Genomic DNA, 24249 nt, shown 5'->3' on the forward strand with positions numbered 1-24249 from the left:
CTTACTGTACATTTGAACACTTTCTTTCGTACTCTCAGGAAAGTTAGGTTAAGTTGGGCTACATGTAATCAAAACTGTATCACTCTTAATGAAACATAACTTTTGTTATTTTACAGTTTCACTTCATGGTGCAATTATTTGCAAAACTGGTGATTTCCGTTTCCCAGCCGGCAGTGAAGGGATTAACCAGCTGCGTGCATGTTAATCTCACTAGCACGCCCACATCTGTCTGCCGCAGCTACTGCTCTAAGGCTTATTTCCTGTCACAGAGAGCACTGACAACCAGAGAGAGAGGTGTTTTCCACTGCTTAACAACAGGTAAGAGCAGCTTCAAACCTAACACACATGCATATAAATACATCCACCTCTGTTTATTTAGTGTGCACACCTACTTTAACTACAGTACCTTCAGAAACTATTCATACCCCTTGACTTATTCTACATTTTGTTGTGTTACAGCCTGAATTCCATTTTTTCTCAACACACAATACCCCATAATGACAAAGTGAAAACATGTTTTTAGAATTTTTTGCTAATTTATTGAAAATGAAATATAGAAATACCTAATTTACATAAGTACTCACACCCTGAGTCAATACATGTTAGAATCACCGTTGGCAGAGATTACAGCTGTGAGTCTTTCTGGGTAAGTCTCTAAGAGCTTTGCACACCTGAATTGTACAATATATGGACATTATAATTGTTTTAATTCTTCAAGCTCTGTCAAGTTGGTTGTTGACCATTGCTAGACAGCCATTTTCAAGTCTTGCCATAGATTTTCAAGACGATTTAAGTCAAAACTGTAATTAGGCCACTTAGGAACATTCAATGTCATCTTGGTAAGCAACTCCAGTGTATATTTGGCCTTGTGTTTTAGGTTATTGTCCTGCTGAAAGGTGAATTTCAAATCAAATCATTTTATCACATGCTTCCTTAACAACAGGTGTAGACTAACAGTGAAATGCTTACTTATGGGCCCTTCCCAACAATGCAAAATAAATTATAAGAGAAATAGTAAAAAAATTAAATAAAAATAACACAAGGAATAAATAGAAAAATAATACAAGGATTAAATCCACAATGAGTAATGATAAGTTGGCTCTACACGGGTACCAGTACGGAGTTGATGTGCAGGGTTACAAGGTAATTGAGGTAGATATGTCTAGGTAGGGATAAAGTGACTAGGCAACGGGATAGATAATAAACAGTAACAGCAGTGTATGTGATGAGTGTATGTGATGAGTGCAAAAAGGGGTCAATATAGATATTCCAGGTAGCTATTGGTTAACTATTTAACTAACTATTTAACAATCTTATGGTTTGGGGGTAGAAGCTGTTCAGGGTCCTGTTGGTTCCAGACCTGGTGCATCACTACTGCTTGCCATGCGGTAGCAGAGAGAACAGTCTATGAATTGGGTGGCTGGAGTCTTTGACAATTTGTAGGGCCTTCCTCTGACACCGCCTGGTATAGAGGTCCTGGATGGCAGGGAGCTCGGCCCCAGTGATGTACTGGGCCGTACGCACTACCATCTGTAGTGCCTTGCGGTCAGATGCCAAACAGTTGTCATACTAAGCAATGATGCAGCCACTTTTTGAGGATCTGAGGGCCCATGCCGAATCTTTTCAGCCTCCTGAGGGGGAAGAGGCGTTGTCGTGCCCTCTTCATGACTGTGTTGATGTGTGTGGACCATGATAGTTCCTTAGTGATGTGGATGTGGAACTTGAAGCTCTCAACTTGTTCCACAACAGCCCCGTCGATGTGGATGGGGGCGTGCTGGGGCCTTCCATTTCCTGTAGTCTACGATCAGCTCCTTGTCTTGCTGACGTTGAGGGAGAGGTTGTTGTCCTTGTACCACACTGCCATGTCTCTGACCTCCTCCCTGTAGGCTGTCTCATCGTCGCCGGTGATCAGGCCTAACACCGTTGTGTCGTCTGCAAACTTAATGATGGTGCTGGAGTTGCATGCGGCCACGCAGTCATGGGTGAACAGGGAGTACAGGAGGGGACTAAGCACACACCCCTGAGGGGCCCCCGTGTTGAGGGTCAGCGTGGTGGATGTGTTGCCCAGGATCCAGTTGCAGATGGAGGTGTTTAATCCCAGGGTCCTTAGTTTAGTGATGAGCTTGGAGGGCACAATGGTGTTGAACGCTGAGCTGTAGTCAACGAACAGCATTCTCACGTAGGTGTTTCTTTTTTCCAGGTGGGAAAGGGCAGTGTGGAGTGCAATAGAGATTGTGTCATCTGTGGATCTGTTGGGGCAGTATGCGAATTGGAGTGGGTCCAGGGTGTCTGGGATGATGGTGTTGATGTGAGCCATGACCAGCCTTTCAAAGCATTTCATGGCTACAGATGTGAGTGGTACAGGGCGATAGTAATTTAGACAGGTTACCTTGGTGTTCTTGGGCACAGGGACTATGCTGGTATGCTTGAAACATGTAGGTATTACAGACTGAGTCAGGAAGAGCTTGAAAATGTCAGTGAAGACACTTGCCAGCTGGTCAGCAAATGCTCTGAGTACGCGTCCTTGTAATCCGCCCTGCGGCCTTGTGAACGTTAACCTGTTTAAATGTCTTGCTCACATCAGCTACAGAGAGTGTGATCACCCAGTGGTCTGGAACAGCTGGTGCTCTCATGCATAGGTCAGTGTTGCTAGCCTCGAAGCACGAATAGAAGGTATTCAGTTCATTTGGAAGGCTTGCGTCACTGGACAGCTCGTGGCTGAGTTTCACTTTGTAATCTGTGATAGTTTGCAAGCCCTGCCACATCCAATGACCGTCAGAGCCGGTGTAGTAGGAGTCGATCTTGGTCCTGTATTGACACTTTGCCTGTTTGATGGTTCGTCGGAGGGCGTAGCGGGATTTCTTGTAAGTTTGAGTTTTTGCTCAGGAGGATAGAGTTATGGTCAGATTCGCCAAATGGAGGGCGAGGGAGAGCTTTGTATGCATCTCTGTGTGTGGAGTAAAGGTGATCTAGAGTTTTTTCGCCTCTAGTTGCACAGGTGACATACAGGTAGAAATGAGATAAAACAGATTTAAACTTTCCTGCATTAAAGTCACCGGCCACTAGGAGTGTCACCTCTGGATGAGCATTTTCTTGTTTGCTTATGGCCCTATACAGCTGGTTGAGTGTGGTCTTAGTGGCAGCATTGGGTTGAAGTGGTAAATAGACAGCTACGAAAAATATAGATAAACTCTCTTGGTAAATAGTGTGGTCTACAGCTTATCATGAGGTATTCTAACTCAGGCGAGCAGAAACCTAGAAACGTCCTTAATATTAGAGATTGCGCACCAGTTGTTGTTAACAAAGAGACACACAGAGACACAAAGAGACACACACAATTTGTCTCCTAGTGTCTGTTTGAAAGCAGACTGAACCAGGTTTTCCTCTAGGATTTTGCCTGTGCTTGGGTCAATTCCATTTATTTTTATCCTAAAAAACTCCCTAGTCCTTGCCGATGACAAGCATACACATAACATAATGCAGCCACCACCATGCTTGAAAATATGAAGAATGGTACTCAGTGATGTGTTGTGTTGGATTTGCCCCAAACATAAGGCTTTGTATTCAGGACATAAAGTTAAATTCTTTGCCCAATTCTTTGCAGTATTACTTTAGTGCCTTATTGCAAACAGGATGCATGTTTTGGAATATTTGTATTCTGTACAGGCTTCCTTTTCTTCAGTCTGTCAATTAGGTTAATATTGTGGAGTAACTACAATGTTGTTGATCCATCCTCAGTTTTCTCCTATCACAGCCATTAAACTGTAACTGTTTTAAAGTCACCATTGGCCTCATGGTGAAATCCCTGAGTGGTTTTCTTCCTCTCCGGCCATTGAGTTAGGAAGGACGTCTGTATCTTTGTAGTGAATGGGTGTATTGATAGAACATCCAAAGTGTAATTAATAACTTCACCATACTCAAAGGGATATTCTGTGTCTGCTTTTTTTACCCATCTACCAATAGGTGCCCTTCTTTGTGAGGCATTGGTGAACCTCCATGGTCTTTGTGGTTCAATCTGAGTTCGAAATTCACTGCTCGACTGAGAGACCTTACAGATAATTGTATGTGTGGGGTACAGAGATGAGGTAGTCATTCAAAAATCATGTTAAACACTATTATTGCACACAGAGTTAGTCCATGCAACTTATTATGTGACTTGTTAAACACATGTGTACCCCTGAAGTTATTTATGCTTGCCATAACAAAGGGGTTGAGTACTTATTGACTCAAGACATTTCAGCTTTTCATTATTTCAAATTGTAAAAACAATTACAAAGAATCCACTTTGACATTGTGGGGTATTGTGTGTAGGCCATTGACATAAAATCTCAATTTAATCCATTTACAATTCAGGCTGTAACAACAAAATGTGGAAAACATCAAGGGTGTGAATACTTTCTGAAGGCACTGTAACCACTTATTCTGTCTCTCGTAGGATGCATTTACACAGGCAGCCCAATTTTGACATTTTTTCCACAAATGGTTCAATTACTAAATGTATAGCAGCTAGAACACTATAAAGACCAGGCCTTGTATCCTGCAGTTTAGGTGTTCCATGTACATTTTGCCCAATTGGCCAAGATATTAAGGACGATGAAGAGAAGAGACACGCCTCAATTCAAGCAGAAGTCCACTCCCAACTTGGGGAAAAGTAAGCATGCAGTGCAGTGGAAACACACTCACACACGCAGAGACGCACCTGCACGCACATGCATATTCGCATGTAGTTTTACACACATGCAAGAAAGACAGCAACTGGGCCAAAAGTACATGATCACATATAGTGAAGCAGCTTCTACTCTACCCTCAGATACCATGCCAGCCCTGATATTTCTTGACTCTCTGCCCAACAATAATCTGAATGCTGAGGTGAGAATGCAGCCCAGGGCATTCCATTGTTCTCTACCAGCATTTATGAGCTAAGAACAGGGACATACAGCAGGGTGCAATAACAAAAAAATAATTTTTACACTGTACAATACAGTTTTGATTGAGCTGATACACATACACTCATAATCATGTGCAGCACTGCAAGCATGGGGTATAGAATTGTATTTTATTTGGTGATATTACTACATTAGTATGTATTGATAGAGAAAATATGGTATGTGGTATGAGTGACCCACAAAATGAGACCCATTCCAGGTTGGATGTGAAACTACTGCATGCAACTTCAGCTTTTTTCATCACAGAGAGAGCAACAATGTGAAGAGATTGTCACATACCAACGCTCCATATAGAACTGAAGTATGTCTGTAAACACTTCCTCTATAATTGAGTTGCTGTTGCTGATAAGGGAACTGGTTCTCTTAGCTCTGCTGATTGGTGTAAGAGACCTTTTCCTTCCTAAATGTAGAGGCCTCATTGTCACAATACTGTTACGCTGGAACTGGTTTATCAAGTGAGCTTAAGCCTAGAGCCCACGCCTACGATAAGCCTAAGGTGTGTTTTGTGTGCTTTACTGTCATAAAGTAGAATTTATTTTCACATGAGTGAAGAGATGGAGTATCATATTACCAGAGTACTGAATATGATGCAAATGTAACTGCACTGCAGTCAACCTCTACTTTCTGACTACCAAACCGACAGGAATGGCAAGAGTGTGGGCTGAATGTGCAGTGTCTCTGTAGTACAGCTCCTTCGGAAAGTATTCAGACCCCTTGACTTTTTCCACATTTTGTTACGTTATAGGCTTATTCTAAAATGGATTACATTGTTTTTTTCCCTCATCAATCTACACACAATACCCCATAATGAAAAAGCAAAAATAGGTTTTTAGAAATGTTTGCAAATAAAAATATAGGACTAAACACACATCACGACAAGAGAGACACCACAACACTACATAAAGACCTAAGACAACAACATAGCGTGGCGGCAACACATGACAACACAGCATGGTAGCAACACAACATGACAACAACATGGTAGCAACACAACATGGCAGCAGCACAACATGGTAGCAGCACAAAACATGGTACAAACATTATTGGGCACAGACAACAGCACAAAGGGCAAGAAGGTAGAGACAACAATACATCACGAGAATCAGCCACAACTGTCAGTAAGAGTGTCCATGATTGAGTCTTTGAATGAAGATATGGAGATAAAACTGTCCAGTTTGAGCGAACTGAAAAGAGGAGCATCCCAGGGATGTGTGTGCTTTGGGGACCCTTAACAGAATGTGACTGGCAGAACGGGTGTTGTATGTTAAGGATGAGGGCTGCAGTAGGTATCTCAGGTAGGGGGGAGTGGGCCTAAGAGTGTTTTATAAATAAGCATCAACCAGTGGGTCTTGCAACGAGTATTCAGAGATGACCAGTTTACAGAGGAGTATAGAGTGCAGTGATGTGTCCTATAAGGAGCATTGGTGGCAAATCTGATGGCCCAATGGTAAAGAACATCTAGCCGCTCGAGAGCACCCTTACCTGCCGATCTATAAATTAAGTCTCCGTAATCTAACATGGGTAGGATGGTCATCTGAATCAGGGTTAGTTTGGCAGCTGTGGTGAAATAAGGTATTTCTGTTTAATATTTTTAATACATTTGCAAACATTTCTAAAAAACTGTTTTCACTTTGTCATTATGGGGTATTGTGTGTAGATTGCTGAGGAAAATGTTATATTTAATCAATTTTAGAATAAGGCTGTAACATAACAAAATTTGGAAAAAGTCAAGGGGTTTGAATACTTTCAGAAGGCACTGCAGATCAGTTCTCTGTAGTATATCACTTTTGTTAGGTAATTCACACACAACAATGTCATGATTGACTCTGACTACCATTTGTATGGTGCCTGTCTGGTCTGTTTTCACAATCAGTCATAAGAGGTGTTACGTAATTCAATTGCAATGCCAAAGTTACTCAAGCAATAACATCATCTGGAGAGCGGTTGTGGTTGTGTGTGGCTCTGAGTGGAAGTGAAAGATGGGGAACTAGTTTTGTGTCTGGGGAGGGCAGGACAAGATAGGACTGGCACATACATACTGTACACAGGGCTCTGTGGGATGGGCATGTCCTACAGAAACACTTTCCCAGGCGGAGCCAAGTCTCTCCCAATTGTTTCCCTGCAAAGAAAGGAGAGGCCAGGAGACACAGCTCAGCTGTAAAGAAAGACAAATAAATATTACATTTACATTTACGTCATTTAGCAGACGCTCTTATCCAGAGCGACTTACAAATAGGTGCATTCACCTTATAGACAGTGGGATAACCACTTTACAATGTTTTTTTTTTTTTTTTTTTGGGGGGGGGGGGGGGGGGGGGGGGGGGGGGTAGGAGGATTACTTTATCCTATCCCAGGTATTCCTTAAAGAGGTGGGGTTTCAAATGTCTCCGGAAGGTGGTGAGTGACTCCGCTGTCCTGGCGTCGTGAGGGAGCTTGTTCCACCATTGGGGTGCCAGAGCAGCGAACAGTTTTGACTGGGCTGAGCGGGAACTATGCTTCCGCAGAGATAGGGGAGCCAGCAGGCCAGAGGTGGATGAACGCAGTGCCCTCGTTTGGGTGTAGGGACTGATCAGAGCCTGAAGGTACGGAGGTGCCGTTCCCCTCACAGCTCCGTAGGCAAGCACCATGGTCTTGTAGCAGATGCGAGCTTCAACTGGAAGCCAGTGGAGTGTGCGGAGGAGCGGGGTGACATGAGAGAACTTGGGAAGGTTGAACACCAGACGGGCTGCGGCATTCTGGATGAGTTGTAGGGGTTTAATGGCACAGGCAGGGAGCCCAGCCAACAGCGAGTTGCAGTAATCCAGACGGGAGATGACAAGTGCCTGGATTAGGACCTGTGCCGCTTCCTGTGTAAGGCAGGGTCGTACTCTCCGAATGTTGTAGAGCATGAACCTACAGGATCGGGTCACCGCCTTGATGTTAGCGGAGAACGACAGGGTGTTGTCCAGGGTCACGCCAAGGCTCTTCGCACTCTGGGAGGAGGACACAACGGAGTTGTCAACCATGATGGCGAGATCATGGAACGGGCAGTCCTTCCCCGGGAGGAAGAGCAGCTCCGTCTTGCCGAGGTTCAGCTTGAGGTGGTGATCCGTCATCCATACTGATATGTCTGCCAGACATGTAGAGATGCGATTCGCCACCTGGTTATCAGAAGGGGGAAAGGAGAAGATTAGTTGTGTGTCGTCAGTGTAGCAATGATAGGAGAGGCCATGTGAGGATATGACAGAGCCAAGTGACTTGGTGTATAGCGAGAATAGGAGAGGGCCTAGAACTGAGCCCTGGGGGACACCAGTGGTGAGAGCACGTGGTGCGGAGACAGCTTCTCGCCACGCCACTTGGTAGGAGCGACCGGTCAGGTAGGACGCAATCCAAGAGTGAGCCGCGCCGGAGATGCCCAGCTCGGAGAGGGTGGAGAGGAGGATCTGATGGTTCACAGTATCAAAGGCAGCAGACAGGTCTAGAAGGACAAGAGCAGAGGAGAGAGAGTTAGCTTTAGCAGTGCGGAGAGCCTCTGTGACACAGAGAAGAGCAGTCTCAGTTGAATGACCAGTCTTGAAACCTGACTGGTTTGGATCAAGAAGGTCATTCTGAGAGAGATAGCAAGAGAGTTGGCTAAAGACGGCACGCTCAATAGTTTTGGAGAGAAAAGAAAGAAGGGATACTGGTCTGTAGTTGTTGACATCAGAGGGATCGAGTGTTGGTTTTTTGAGAAGGGGTGCAACTCTCGCTCTCTTGAAGACGAAAGGGACATAGCCAGCGGTCAAGGATGAGTTGATCAGCGAGGTGAGGTAAGGGAGAAGGTCACCGGAGATGGTCTGGAGAAGAGAGGAGGGGATAGGGTCAAGCGGGCAGGTTGTTGGGCGGCCTGCCGTCACAAGTCGCAAGATTTTATCTGGAGAGAGAGGGGAGAAAGAAGTCAAAGCATAGGGTAGGGCAGTGTGAGCAGGACCAGCAGTGTCATTTGACTTAACAAACGAGGATCGGATGTCGTCAACCTTCTTGGGGGGGGGGGATTCAGCAGGGAGGAGAATGTGGCAAAGAGCTTCCTAGGGTTAGAGGCGGATGCTTGGAATTTAGAGTGGTAGAAAGTGGCCTTAGCAGCAGAAACAGATGAAGAAAATGTAGAGAGGAGGGAGTGAAAAGATGCCAGGTCTGCAGGGAGTCTAGTTTTCTTCCATTTCCGCTCAGTTGCCCGGAGCTCTGTTCTGTGAGCTCGCAATGAGTCATCAAGCCAAGGAGCTGGAGGGGAGGACCGAGCCGGCCGGGAGGATAGGGGACATAGAGAGTCAAAGGATGCAGAAAGGGAGGAGAGGAGGGTTGAGGAGGCAGAATCAGGAGATTGGAGGGAGAAGGATTGAGCAGAGGGAAGAGATGATAGGATGGAAGAGGAGAGAGTAGCGGGAGAGAGAGAGCGAAGGTTGCGACGGCGCATTACCATCTGTGTAGGGGCAGAGTGAGTAGTGTTGGAGGAGAGGGAGAGAGAAAAAGATACAAAGTAGTGGTCGGAGACTTGGAGGGGAGTTGCAGTGAGATTAGTAGAAGAACAGCATCTAGTAAAGATGAGGTCAAGCGTATTGCCTGCCTTGTGAGTAGGGGGGGACGGTGAGAGGGTGAGGTCAAAAGAGGAGAGGAGTGGAAAGAAGGAGGCAGAGAGAAATGAGTCAAATGTAGACGTAGGGAGGTTGAAATCCCCCAGAACTGTGAGGGGTGAGCCATCCTCAGGAAAGGAACTTATCAAGGCGTCAAGCTCATTGATGAACTCTCCAAGGGAACCTGGATAGATGACAAGGATATTAAGCTTAAATGGGCTAGTGACTGTGACAGCATGGAATTCAAATGAGGAGACAGACAGATGGGTCAGGGAAAAAATTGAGAATGTCCACTTGGGAGAGATGAGGATTTCTGTGCCACCACCCCGCTGACCAGATGCTCTCGGGGTATGCGAGGACACATGGTCAGACGAGGAGAGAGCAGCAGGAGTAGCAGTGTTTTCAGTGGTAATCCATGTTTCAGTCAGCGCCAAGAAGTCGAGGGACTGGAGGGTAGCATAGGCTGGGATGAAGTCTGCCTTGTTGGCAGCAGAACGGCAGTTCCAGAGGCTGCCTGAAACCTGGAACTCCACGTGGGTCGTGCGTGCAGGGACCACCAGGCTAGAGAGGCAGCAGCCACGCGGTGCGAGGAGTTTGTGTAGCCTGTGCGGAGAGGAGAGAACAGGGATAGGCAGAGGCATAGTTGACAGGCTGCAGCAGATGGCTACAATAATGCAGAGGAGATCGGAATAAAATGAACTAAACATCTGGGAAAGGAGAGAGCGGGGCCTCCCTCACCACAACTCCCAAATATAACTCTCCCAACTTCCACCTCAGTAACTATAATTGTTGTAAACTACAGCGGCTCAATGTTTTCTAGGAATAGACTAACCTAGTTTATTCAGCTAGCTAACTAGGTGCAGTATTATATAACTAGTCCCCTGAGAGCACCACACACTCCACTCGTCTGATTCTGTAGCAACAGGACACAACACTGAACAGGTAAACAATGCATTACACAATATACTGTATCTACCACTTTCTCAGCTTTGTTACACTTTGGGGTAAGTAGTAGGCTGTGTCTCTACATTCTTTGGGGGTTTTGCATGTTTTGACTGGAGACTATTTACAACTTTTGGACTTCCCTCTAGCTGTCTTGTTCCTGACACTTTCCATTCCCTGTCAGTGGACTAGTGTCATTACTACACAGCACAAATAGTTCCTGGCATTTGTCACCCTGGTGATTCAGCATACTGCTGTTGGATTACATTATGTTTGCTTCTGTAATGGCTTGGGGGGGAAAGCGTGACTGTTGACACCCAGCTTGACTGTTGACACTAGGCCACTCACTGCAAACATGATTCGGTTGTCTTTCCCTGGTATCCTACGTCAAGGTCTATCAAAGTATGTGGGGTTGGGAATATATGCAGTTTACTGCAACATTGTGTCCTGGCTGTTTCAGTGTATTTCATTCAGTATGGCACAATGTTTCAGGGACAGAGTGTTCCATAAATTGCCATTAGCTCTAATGTGCACAGCACGTTCTATTCTGTCAGGTACTTGTATTCTTGGTCCTGTTATGGATTATGGAAACCTGTTTAATCTCAGTTGTCTGGCCAACACAGTAAAGGGTGTGGTTGCTATGCTCCTGGCAGGCTGGCAGGGCCCAGTTCCGGGTATGGCTTTTAGTAGAGACAGTTGGTACAGACAGACAAGCACGTGTTTTCAATTTGTCGTTTAGCAGAGCATCTTGCGTTCCTCCATCAAGGACATGGCTAGAAGATCAAAGGCAAAGAGGTTGCCTCCTGCCATTAATGATCTATTCAAGCAAGCATTATGTCCTCTGCTCTCCTGTACCCCTTAGAACTGTTACAGTGTGTTGTGGATGGTCAGGAGGCCATCACCCCATACTGAGTCACTGCCTCACCCTCCGTGCTGAGAGCCAGTTGTGACATACACAGCTAGGATTAGCTGGCCCGGTCTCCATGACGCTCCCAGCCTCCGGAAATAGAGAGGGAGAAGGATACTCAAGACACAGCAACAACCAGCTGCCTCATACAGAAACAGGAGTTGATAAACAACTGAGCAAAGCCAGAGAAAGACACACTAAAAGAGATAAAGCCACTGTATCACACTGAAGAGACAGAGAGGCAGTTAGAGACCACAGTCAAAACAGAGACCAAGACAGTCACAACAGGCATTTAGAGACTACAGTCAAAACAGAAACCAAGACAGTCACAACAGGCATTTAGAGACTACAGACAAAACAGAGGCCAAGACAGTCACAACAGGCATTTAGAGACTACAGACAAAACAGAGACCAAGACAGTCACAACAGGCAGTTAGAGACTACAGTCAAAACAGAGACCAAGACAGTCACAACAGGCATTTAGAGACTACAGACAAAACAGAGACCAAGACAGTCACAACAGGCATTTAGAGACTACAGACAAAACAGAGGCCAAGACAGTCACAACAGGCATTTAGAGACTACAGACAAAACAGAGACCAAGACAGTCACAACAGGCATTTAGAGACTACAGACAAAACAGAGGCCAAGACAGTCACAACAGGCAGTTAGAGACTACAGTCAAAACAGAGGCCAAGACAGTCACAACAGGCAGTTAGAGACTACAGTCAAAACAGAGGCCAAGACAGTCACAACAGGCAGTTAGAAACTACAGTCAAAACAGGCAGTTAGAGACCACAGTCAACAGAGACCAAGACAGTCACAACAGGGAGCCTCACCTGCATCGTAGTAGTGATCAACAGAGTCATAGAAAGAGAATCACGAGAGACTGAGAGTGTCACCACTGGGGAATACAGACACACTACTCAGAACCAGAGAGCCAGGCATGGCCCGGATCACTGCAGAAGGTAAGAGTGAGCAATGAAGCTACCTACTGACCATCCTGTTGTGTTGTGTGATGATGACAATGGGCGTTGTGTGAATGGCAGAGGTCACTGAATGCCTATGGCTTGGGGAACTCTGAGGGTAAGGATCTACTGGATAGAATAAATAAATAATACAAATACCGAGCTACAGTATATTGTCTATGCAAAAAAAGGGACAATTATAATATTGTATACTAATACAATTGCTCAGATAAAGAGAATAATAATACAATCTAAAAAAGATTGGCACCCCTGTTTTCAATACTCTGGCACCCTCCCCTTGTGAGGATAACGGCACTGAGCCTTTTTCTAAAACGTTTTATGAGATCGGAGAACACATTTGGAGGGATCTTAGAACATTCCTCCATACAGAACTTTCCAGATCCTTGATATCCTTCTGTATGCGCTTATGGACTGCCCTCTTCAATTCAAACCACAGGTTTTCAATAATATAATAATAATAATAATATAATAATAATAATAATAATAAATGGTTTTCAATGGGGTTCAAGTCCGGAGACTTAGATGGCCATTTCAAAATGTTGATTTTGTGGTCAATTAACCATTTCTTTGTGGATTTTGATTTGTGCTTGGGGTTATTTTCTTGCTGGAAGATCCAATTGCGGCCAAATTTCAGCCTTCTGGTAGAGGCAACCAGGTTTTTGGCAAAAATGCCCTGGTACACGGTAGAGTTCATGATGCCATTGACCTTAACAAGGGCCTCAGGAACAGTGGAAGCAAAACAGCACTATAACATCAAAGATCCACCGCCATATTTTACAGTAGGTACAGTGAGGGAAAAAAGTATTTGATCCCCTGCTGATTTTGTACGTTTGCCCACTGACAAAGAAATGATCAGTATAATTTTAATGGTAGGTTTATTTGAACAGTGAGAGACAGAATAACAACAAAAAAATCCAGAAAAACACATGTCAAAAATGTTATGAATTGATTTGCATTTTAATGAGGGAAAAACGTATTTGACCCCTCTGCAAAACATGACTTAGTACTTGGTGGCAAAACCCTTGTTGGCAATCACAGAGGTCAGACGTTTCTTGTAGTTGGCCACCAGGTTTGCACACATCACAGGAGGGATTTTGTCCCACTCCTCTTTGCAGATCTTCTCCAAGTCATTAAGGTTTTGAAGCTGACGTTTGGAAACTCGAACATTCAGCTCCCTCCACAGATTTTCTATGGGATTAAGGTCTGGAGACTGGCTAGGCCACTCCAGGACCTTAATGTCCTTCTTCTTGAGCCACTCCTTTGTTGCCTTGGCCGTGTGTTTTGGGTCATTGTCATGCTGGAATACCCATCCACGACCCATTTTCAATGCCCTGGCAGAGGGACGGAGGTTCTCACCCAAGATTTGACGGTACATGGCCCCGTCCATCGTCCCTTTGATGAGGTGAAGTTGTCCTGTCCCCTTAGCAGAAAAACACCCCCAAAGCATAATGTTTCCACCTCCATATTTGACGGTGGGGATGGTGTTCTTGGGGTCATAGGCAGCATTCCTCCTCCTCTAAACAAGGCGAGTTGAGTTGATGCCAAAGAGCTCCATTTTGGTCTCATCTGACCACAACACTTTCACCCAGTTCTCCTCTGAATCATTCAGATGTTCATTGGTACACTTCAGACGGCCCTGTATATGTGCTTTCTTGAGCAGGGGGACCTTGCGGGCGCTGCAGGATTTCAGTCCTTCACGGCGTAGTGTGTTACCAATTGTTTTCTTGGTGACTATGGTCCCAGCTGCCTTGAGATCATTGACAAGATCCTCCCGTGTAGTTCTGGGCTGATTCCTCACCATTCTCATGATCATTGCAACTCCACGAGGTGAGATCTTGCATGGAGCCCCAGGCCGAGGGAGATTGACAGTTATTTTGTATTTCTTCCATTTGCGAATGTTGTCACCTTCTCACCAAGCTGCTTGGCGATGGTCTTGTAGCCCATTCCAGCCTTGTGTAGGTCTACAATCTTATCCCTGACATCTTTGGAGAGCTCTTTGGTCTTGGCCATGGTGGAGAGTTTGGAATCTGATTGATTGATTGCTTCTGTGGACAGGTGTCTTTTGTAGCTCAAGTGGTAGAGCATGGCGCTTGTAACGCCAGGGTAGTGGGTTCGATCCCCGGGACCTCCCATACGTAAAAATGTATGCACACATGACTGTAAGTCGCTTTGGATAAAAGCGTCTGCTAAATGGCATATTATTATTATATTATACAGGTAACAAGCTGAGATTAGGAGCACTCCCTTTAAGAGTGTGCTCCTAATCTCAGCTCGTTACCTGTATAAAAGATACCTGGGAGCCAGAAATCTTTCTGATTGAGAGGGGGTCAAATACTTATTTCCCTCATTAAAATGCAAATCAATTTATAACATTTTTGACATGCGTTTTTCTGGATTTTTTTGTTGTTATTCTGTCTCTCACAGTTCAAATAAACCTATCATTAAAATTATAGACTGATCATTTCTTTGTCAGTGGGCAAACGTACAAAATCAGCAGGGGATCAAATACTTGTTTCCCTCACTGTATGAGGTTCTTTCCTGCATATCCATTCTTCTTTTGACTATTTTCGTCTCATCTGACCATAACACCCAGTTCCAATCCAAGTGCCAATGACGTTTAGCAAATTCCAGGCATTTACATTGGTTGGTTACTCTCAATAAAGGCTTTTATTGTCCAATACCAGGGAATGGTGTCCAATACCAGGCAAGTTGACCATTGTTCCAATGGTTCTAAACTTCTTAATTGTTGCCCTAATAGTGGTATATTTGTTTTTTCTGCTATTATTTGTACCCATTGCCTGTTTTATGAAGGTCAACAACCATTTGTTTCTTTTCGTTTGTGAGTTCTTTGCCTTTTCCCATGGTGATGGATGACAAAGGCCTTTTATCAAATAGATTTCCTCACCTCCTGCGTCCTCTCTCCTCTGTGCTCTCTCACCTCCTTTTGAAAAAGGTCAAAGGAGAGTCGGCGAGGAGAGTGAACGTGGATGGAAATGCGTTTGCTTGCAATGAGACGGTCCTTCTCCACTTGCACGTCATTAGGCAAATTACGTTTACGGGATGGATCCCAAAATAAATGTATAAAGTGATCAAAACAAATTAAGTTAGTTGTGCCAGACATTTTATACATAAAACGTGTGCATGTTTTTCTCCTCTGACAAAACAAATGCTGATTCAAAGGGGGTGTGGCAGATTTCAAAACTCTTCCGTGATAGTATACACATAAGTATTCTCGATGAAAGGTTGCTATCAAGGAGGGGAGGACACTCTTCCGTTTGCCTACTAACAAAATTACACACCACTTATCGGTTTCTGGGTCACGGAGGAGACAGGACGAGGGAGAGAGGACGGAGGACTTTTACCCAAATGTTTTATACCCCAGTGAAACAGGAAGCCATGGAAGGCCACAATGCAGTTCCTTAAACTGAGATCAATTATGATTCTTTTATTTATAAGAATCTTTATGGAAGCCAATAATATTGACACCTACAGTATCTTTTTTAGATTTTTTAAAATTACTTGTAGAAATATATATTTCTCTGAGCAATTGTTTTAGTATAAAATAATGTACCTAATATGGAGTTGGTCCCCCCTTTGCTGCTATAACAATGTTGGAACATTGCTGCGGGGACTTGCTTCTATTCAGCCACAAGAGCATTAGTGAGGTTGGGCACTGATGTTGGGCGATTAGGATCGCAGTAGGCGTGCCAATTTATCCTAAAGGTGTTCGATGGGGTTGAGGTCAGGGCTCTGTGCAGGCTGTCAAGTTCTTCCACACCGATCTCGACAAACTAGTTCTGTATGGACCTCGCTTTGCGCACCGGGGCATTGTCATGCTGAAACAGGAAAGGGCCTTCCCCAAACTGTTGCCACAAAGTTGGAAGCACAGAATCGTCTAGAATGTCATTGTATGCTGTAGCGTTGACTTCCCTTTACTGGAACTAAGGGGCCTAGCCCGAACCATGAAAAACAGCCCCAGACCATTATTCCTCCTCCACCAAACTTTACAGTTGGCACTATGCATTCGGGCAGGTAGCTGTCACGCCCTGGCCTATAGAACTCTAGCTAGTTTGGTCAGGGTGTGAATATTCTAGGTTTGTATTTCTATGTTTGGCCGGGTGTGGTTCCCAATCAGAGGCAGCTGTCGCTCGTTGTCTCTGATTGGGGATCATACTTAGGCAGCCAGTTTTCCTGCCTGTGTTGTGGGATCTTGTTGTGTTCCTGTTTAGGCTTGTGTGTTAGCCCTTTGGACCGTCACGGTTAAGTTTGTTATTTTGGTTACTGTGTCGTGTGTTTATTAGTTAAATAAACATGTACGCCTTTCACACTGCACCTTGGTCCGACCCGTCTCTTAACGCACGTGACACAAGATCCCACCACCAATGGACCAAGCAGCGTGCCCAGGAGGAGCAGAGAGTATGGACTTGGCGGGAGATAAGAGAGGATCTGGCAAGGCAGATGGAGGCCCTGAAAGGGATCAGGGTGGAGAAGGAGAGACAGCCCCAAGAACATTTGGGGGGGGGGCTAAAAGGGTGGTCGGGGAGCGACAGAGAGGAGCCCGACCACTGCACTCATGGGGGCTCAAGGAGGAGTCCTCACTGGAGGAGGATGGGGCGCGGAGTGTAAAGGACGGAGACAGTCATAGACCTCCAGCGCCGGTTCCAAATCCGGTACGCCCCGTACCTGCTCCCCGCACCAAGCCAGTGGTGCGTGTTCCCAGTCCGGCCCGGCCTGTTCCTGCTCCTCGCACCAAGCCAGTGGTGCGTGTTCCCAGTCCGGCCCGGCCTGTTCCTGCTCCTCGCACCAAGCCAGTGGTGCGTGTTCCCAGTCCGGCCTGTTCCTGCTCCTCGCACCAAGCCAGTGGTGCGTGTTCCCAGTCCGGCCCAGCTTGTTCCTGCTCCTCGCACCAAGCCGGTGGTGCATGTTCCCAGTCCGGCCCGGCCTGTTCCTGCTCCTCGCACCAAGCCAGTGGTGCGCGTCGCCAGTCCGGCCTGGCCTATTCCTGCTCCTCGCACCAACCCAGTGGTGCGCGTCGCCAGAGCAGTCCGATCCACCGGTGCCTGATCCAGCTCCGGTCAGCGGCTCCACTCTGGAGCCAGAGCAGTCCGCCCCACCGGTGCCCAAGCCAGCTCCGGTCAGCGGCTCCACTCCGGAGCCGGAGCCGCCACCGAGGCTGGAAGCCCACCCGGACCCTCCCCTATTCAGTCAGATTTGTGCGGCCGGAGTCTGCACCTTTGGGGGGGGTACTGTCACGCCCTGGCCTATAGAACTCTAGCTAGTTTGGTCAGGGTGTGAATATTCTAGGATTGTATTTCTATGTTTGGCCGGGTGTGGTTCCCAATCAGAGGCAGCTGTCGCTCGTTGTCTCTGATTGGGGATCATACTTAGGCAGCCAGTTTTCCTGCCTGTGTTGTGGGATCTTGTTGTGTTCCTGTTTAGGCTTGTGTGTTAGCCCTTTGGACCGTCACGGTTAAGTTTGTTATTTTGGTTACTGTGTCGTGTGTTTATTAGTTAAATAAACATGTACGCCTTTCACGCTGCACCTTGGTCCGACCCATCTCTTAACGCACGTGACAGTAGCGTTCTCCTGGCATCTGCCAAACCCAGATTCGTCCGTCGGACTGCCAGATGGTGAAGCGTGATTCATCACTCCAGAGAACGCGTTTCCACTGCTCCAGAGTCCAATGGTGGCGAGCTTTACACCACTCCAGTCGACGCTTGGCATTGCGCATGGTGATCTTAGGCTTGTGTTCGGCTGCTCGGACATGGAAACCCATTTCATGAAGCTCCCGACGAACAGTTATTGTGCTGACGTTGCTTCCAGAGGCAGTTTGGAACTCGGTAGTGAGTGTTGCAACCGAGGACAGATGATTTTTATGCGCTATGTGCTTCAGCACTCGGCGGTTCCGTTCTGTGAGCTTGTGTGGTCTACCACTTCGCGGCTGAGCCGTTGTTGCTTCTAGACATTTCCACTTCATAATAACAGCACTTACAGTTGACTGGGGAAGCTCTAGCAGGGCAGAAATCTGACGAACTGACTTGTTGGAAAGGTGGCATCCTATGACGGTGCCACGTTGAAAGTCACTGAGCTCTTCAGTACGGTCATTCTACTGACAATGTTTGTCTATGGAGATTGCATGGCTGTGTGTTCCATTTTATACACCTGTCAGCAAGGGGTGTGGCTGAAATAGCCAAAACACACATTTTTAGGGTTGTCCAAATACTTTTGCCCATGTAGTGTATGTTTTTCCTGTTTTGTATGATATTGTACAATAGCTGATGAAACTAACACTGTAAAAGTGTGATTTTTTTTTATCAGTGTTATTTCCTGATAGTTGTTGGTTTAAAATCCAATCCACACAGGACCTTCTAATCAGCCGGTTTGCATGGGCGGGAGTTTCAGCTTGCCTGGTGACATCACCAGGCGGTGAACTGGTTAATAGACCAATAACAAAAAGTTCCAAACCTCTCTGCCAATAACAGCTAGTTTTAAGTTTTCCCCTCCCCACTCAGAACACCGACAGTCCTAGCAAAATTCTTGCTTGAAAAATAGTTTTTTGCTAAGAAGCAATCATTGTTTTGTCAATTTTTATGGAAAACTATTACAGTAAGGTACACAATTGTTACCCAGAAATGTTTTGATGTTGATATACAAACAGCTGCATTGGACCTTTAAATACATTATCAATGCCATTTTCTAAAATGCTTTATAAACAAAATGTATATAGTCACTGAGACAGATAATTGGACACAGAGAGGCTGGGTGGGTGAACAATTTTCCTCTTCATGCTCAATGAGTGACCTACGACCCAGGAGTGCAATGGTGACACTGTCTCTGGCTGACCTAGTTGGTGAATAGTTGTGTTTACTGTAACATGATTATGACGCTGGCAGTAAATGAAGGCACATAGAAGACAAGGACACGTGTCCCCAGTACACCATTGTCTCAGATTCAGCATGCAATATTTGTATTTACTGCCTATCCTAAGATGTTTTGATTTCCGTAACAGCAGTATTAGTTCATGTGCTTGAACCAAAAGAGTGAAAATATGACTGTCATCAACAAGATATATAATAATCATACCAAGAGTCTTCATTTTTAAGTCATTTTATCACTCAATTTTAAGGACATTGAGCATATGTCACAACCACGTGTCTTAAACCTAAAAAAGGACAGTATATTTTATGTATACAGAATACTTGATAAATCCTGCATAATAAAAGCTCCTGTGTGTTCCTCTGTGTCAGTAGAGATGCCGCGTCAGTTCCTCAAGGTCTCGCTGAGCGAGGTGGATGAGTCAGTGCGTCTGCTGGCAGAGAAGGTGTACGCCTCGGCGCTGAAGGAGGAGGACACCAAGGATGCCCTGTCCATGTACACAGTGTCCGAGGACTGTCCCATCGGCATGAACCAGGTCCGGGAGCGAGAGATGCTCAAGGAGATCACCGAGCAGTACTCTGAGGAGAGCACTAAGAGGTCAAAGGGCACATATCAATTAATGGGGTCTAATTGTCAGTTCAAGTCAAATTAACTGAAATTCAATTGTAGACTTTTTGTCTGTGAGGATAATTTTCCTCAAGTGACTTGAATGTCATTGAGTTAAAAAGGAGTGGGCCTAGTGACCGCATTCTCCACTTGTATGATGTTGGTCTCTCCAGGAAGAAGAGTTTCAAAATGAAGCGTTCCCAGTCAGTAGGTCAGCCGTTTCCCAGTTCCCTCAACATCAGTCCAGAGTGGGCTTTGTCTGTGGTCACTCCTCTGCTCTCCCCTGGCGCCCCCTGTATCCCAGAGAACTCCTTAGAGTTCCAGAGGGTCACCATTAGCGGAGATTATTGTGCAGGGGTAAGGGACATTATACAATAATATATTTATATGATTGAATTTAATCACATCTCAAATCATGTCATTTCATACTACATGCAATGACTGAAACGTTCTCTCAAGGCATGGGCTAGCTTGTAACCAATACTTCTAGCAGTTGCCATTTCTAATGACAGCGTACTGCCTATGGTCTTGTCAACACATGTTTTTCCCAGATCACAGTGGAGGACTATGAGCAGGCAGCCAAGACCCTGATTAAAGCCCTGTTTATCAGGGAGAAGTACTCCAGGCTGGCCTACCACCGCTTCCCCAGGACCACCGCCCAGTTCCTCCGCAGCGCTGAGAACCAGAAGTGGAACGTGGAGGAGGAGATCTTGCCAGGTAGAGAATCACACTGTACACATCCGGGAATCAACCACATACCTGCTCATCAATCAAACAAGTCCTACAGTGTAGGACTTTGTGTCAAAGTGCACTAGAAACAGCTTTGCCTTGATTATTTCTGAGCTCAAGCTTTTGAAAAGGACCCAAAGGAAAAGTAACTGCACTCGAGACACTCGTACTCAGAATTTTCTTCTGTCGTTTCCTCTCACTTCACTCTTCCTTCTGTCCACCTATCTAATCCTGTCCTCTGCAGACATGTGCCCCTGCCCTCGAGAGGGGGAGGACCCGTACACTACGGAGGGCATCCCTGACGACCTGAACTACGCATTGCAGATGAAGGACGGTATCGTGTATGTGTACAACGACGCAGAGGCCCTGAAGAAGCAGCAGCCCCACAGCCTGCCCTACCCCGACCAGGAGACCTTCGCCATCGACCTCAGCCATGTCCTCGCCATGATCGCCGACGGGCCGACGTGAGCACCCCTCCGCCCACATCACACTGACTGCTGCCCAATTCCCAATGACCCCTCTATTACGGTGTTAGTAATATCATCTAATATCATTCTTCTCACAGGAAAACCTACTGCCACAGACGACTGAATTTCATGGCCTCCAAGTTCTATCTGCATGAGATGTTGAATGAGATGGCTGAGCTGAAGGAGCTGAAACGTGTACCTCACAGAGACTTCTATAACGTCAGGAAGGTTGGTGATCTATAGAATCTAAGATGTAATACAAATAAATAGGGTTGAAAAACTCCCATGATTACATTTCACTGACTCAAGCTGTGCTTTAGAACAAGCTGACACATTTTGTCCGGCTTATGTCACCTCATACACGCAGGTAGACACTCACATCCACGCAGCAGCTTGCATGAACCAAAAGCACCTGCTGAAGTTCATCCAGACCACCTACAAGACCGAGGCGGACCGAGTGGTGCTGGAGAAGGGGGGCCAAAAGATCACCTTGAAACAAGTGTTTGACACCCTGGCCATGGACCCCTATGACCTCACTGTGGACTCCCTGGACGTGCACGCTGTAAGAATGTTCCCAAAATACTTAATGTTCTAATGCTTTAAATAATATTGGACAGTATATTTAGGTTATTACTGTTTATAGGCTACATCAATTTAACACATTTAAAACACCTAGTCTGTGTCACGATTAAACTGTTCATTAGCAGTTTATAGCACCTTTATAATGCACATATGAATATTCAGAATTAAGTCTATAAACAGTTGCAGTTTGGCAGTAGGTTCCATGTAACTTGGCAGCAGTGTCTTTGAGGATGGTGTTTACTCTCTTAGGGAAGGCAAACATTCCACCGCTTTGACAAGTTCAACTCCAAGTACAACCCAGTGGGAGCCAGTGAACTCCGAGAGATTTACCTGAAAACAGACAACTACATCAAAGGGGAATACTTTGCACGCATCATCAAGGTATAGCATCAACTTATGCACAACTTCACTATCATGGCCATCTCTAACGTCCTGCTATTCACTTCCTCTATAACAGGAAGTGGCCCATGAGCTGGAGGAGAGTAAGTACCAGCACGCAGAGCCCCGTATGTCCATCTACGGCCGCTCCCCTGACGAATGGGAAAGCCTGGCTTCATGGTTCATCCAGCACAAGGTGCACTCCCCCAACATGCGCTGGATCATCCAGGTGCCCAGGATCTAGTAAGTGCCACAGAGAGATTAATTATACAAGTCCAAACCTGGCACAGAAGCTGGAGAAAATGAAGATAAAGGGAATGCTGCTCTCATCATTGCTGATTTTAAGACTAGTGACACTATAACGCTTAAACCATAATGGTCTTTGTAAGACTACACTACTTGTAATTGTTCCATGGCAGTGGACAGGTGTAAAATGTGACATTTACATTGTAAACCAGGGTGATGGTCCCTTTTCAATGGCTGTTATTTAACTTTGACCCCGTTGATTACCAGCTCTTGTTTGCACATACCAATCAATGGTAGGCGTATAAGATACACAAAAGGCTAGTAGGAATGGTGCTGCTACTTGTACAAATAAAGGCAGTGGTCAACGTTATTATCAAATCAATCAATAGTTGAACTGAATCCATCATCAGTGTTACAGTGATCAAGCAAATGACATGTCTGTCGAAAGATATTCATTTCACAAATGTATCATTTTGTCTTGCAGTGACATTTTCAAGTCGAAGAACATAATACAGAACTACGCCAAGCTGCTGGAAAATATTTTCCTCCCACTGTTCAAGGCTACAGTCAATCCACAAAAGAACAAGGAGATGCATGTTTTCTTGAAATATGTGCGTATTTACAACACAGCAGGGTGGCTCAACTTTATCAGACTGATTCTACAAGTCATAAATATTGGTGAAAGAGCTATAATTTACATTCATCATAATCATCAAAATGTTGATATTAGATTGCATTTATACAGTAGATTGCATTTATACAGTCCCCTGGGTCTCAAAGCATCATACATTGTATGAGAGTAACTCACTATTTCCACCACTACCACCAATGGGTAGCACCCTCCTGGGTCTAGCATCATGCATGGCAACCATTTTGTGCCAGAATGTCTACCACGCACCAGCTATGGCACATGCTCAGATCCACACCTCCCGTCCTGTAGGTGACTGGGTTCGACAGTGTGGATGATGAGTCCAAGCACAGCGACCACATGTTCTCCTACAAGAGCCCCAAACCTGAGGAGTGGACCTCAGGCGAAAACCCGCCCTACAGTTACTACCTCTTCTACATGTACGCCAACATCATGGTGCTCAACAACCTGAGGAAGTAAGTCACTGCTCCTGACCAGGGTGTCAAGAAAACATGTATTGTACTGATAGTATTCCTATGTGTAGCCTACTGCTATGATTAAAGGTAGACTCAGCAATATATGGTATAATACAGTGGCTTGCGAAAGTATTCACCCTCCTTGGCATTTTTCCTAATTTGTTGCCTTACAACCTGGAATAAAAATAGATTTTTGGGGGGTTTGTATCATTTGATTTACACAACATGCCTACCACTTTGAAGATGCAAAATATGTTTTATTGTGAAACAAACAAGAAATAAGACAAAAAAAACAGAAAACTTGAGCGTGCATAACTATTCACCCCCCCAAAGTCAATACTTTGTAGAGCCACCTTTTGCAGCAATTACAGCTGCAAGTCTCTTGGGGTATGTCTCTATAAGCTTGGCACATCTAGCCACTGGGATTTAGCCACTGCCCATTCTTCAAGGCAAAACTGCTCCAGCTCCTTCAAGTTGGATTGGTTCCGCTTGTGTACAGCAATCTTTAAGTCATACCACAGATTCTCAATTGGATTAAGGTCTGGGCTTTGACTAGGCCATTCCAAGACATTTAAAGGTTTCCCCTTAAACCACTCGAGTGTTGCTTTAGCAGTATGCTTAGGGTCATTGTCCTGCTGGAAGGTGAACCTCCGTCCCAGTCGCAAATCTCTGGAAGACTGAAACAGGTTTCCCTCAACAATTTCCCTGTACTTAGCGCCATCCAACATTCCTTCAATTCTGACCAGTTTTCCAGTCCCTGCCGATGAAAAACATTCCCACAGCATGATGCTGCCACCACCATGCTTCACTGTGGGGATGGTGTTCTCGGGGTGATGAGAGGTGTTGGGTTTGCGCCAGACATAGCGTTTTCCTTGATGGCCAATTTT

General features: G+C 45.5%; 1 protein-coding gene across 4 annotated transcripts in view; it reads left to right on the forward strand.

Annotated features, from left to right (window-relative positions):
• Positions 1 to 265: 265 nt before the first annotated feature.
• Positions 266 to 24249, forward strand: part of LOC311134991 (AMP deaminase 3-like) — a 32427-nt gene continuing 8443 nt past the window's right edge. Inside the window, exons 1-12 of one of the 4 annotated variants that reach the window (XM_084168787.1) lie at positions 266 to 318; positions 4544 to 4651; positions 19622 to 19847; positions 20030 to 20213; positions 20408 to 20573; positions 20830 to 21049; positions 21151 to 21280; positions 21420 to 21614; positions 21884 to 22015; positions 22092 to 22255; positions 22743 to 22869; positions 23199 to 23362. In XM_084168787.1, coding sequence (XP_084024913.1) covers positions 4594 to 4651; positions 19622 to 19847; positions 20030 to 20213; positions 20408 to 20573; positions 20830 to 21049; positions 21151 to 21280; positions 21420 to 21614; positions 21884 to 22015; positions 22092 to 22255; positions 22743 to 22869; positions 23199 to 23362 — 1766 coding nt within the window. In that variant the 5' untranslated portion in view covers positions 266 to 318; positions 4544 to 4593. Of the gene's footprint in view, positions 319 to 4543; positions 4652 to 11339; positions 12353 to 19621; positions 19848 to 20029; positions 20214 to 20407; positions 20574 to 20829; positions 21050 to 21150; positions 21281 to 21419; positions 21615 to 21883; positions 22016 to 22091; positions 22256 to 22742; positions 22870 to 23198; positions 23363 to 24249 lie in introns of all 4 variants that reach the window. The other 3 variants (XM_084168788.1, XM_084168790.1, XM_084168789.1) reach the window with 3 other exon arrangements.

The sequence above is a fragment of the Coregonus lavaretus genome (genome assembly GCF_964263955.1).
Source record: "Coregonus lavaretus genome assembly, chromosome: 9".
Lineage (NCBI taxonomy): Eukaryota > Metazoa > Chordata > Actinopteri > Salmoniformes > Salmonidae > Coregonus > Coregonus lavaretus.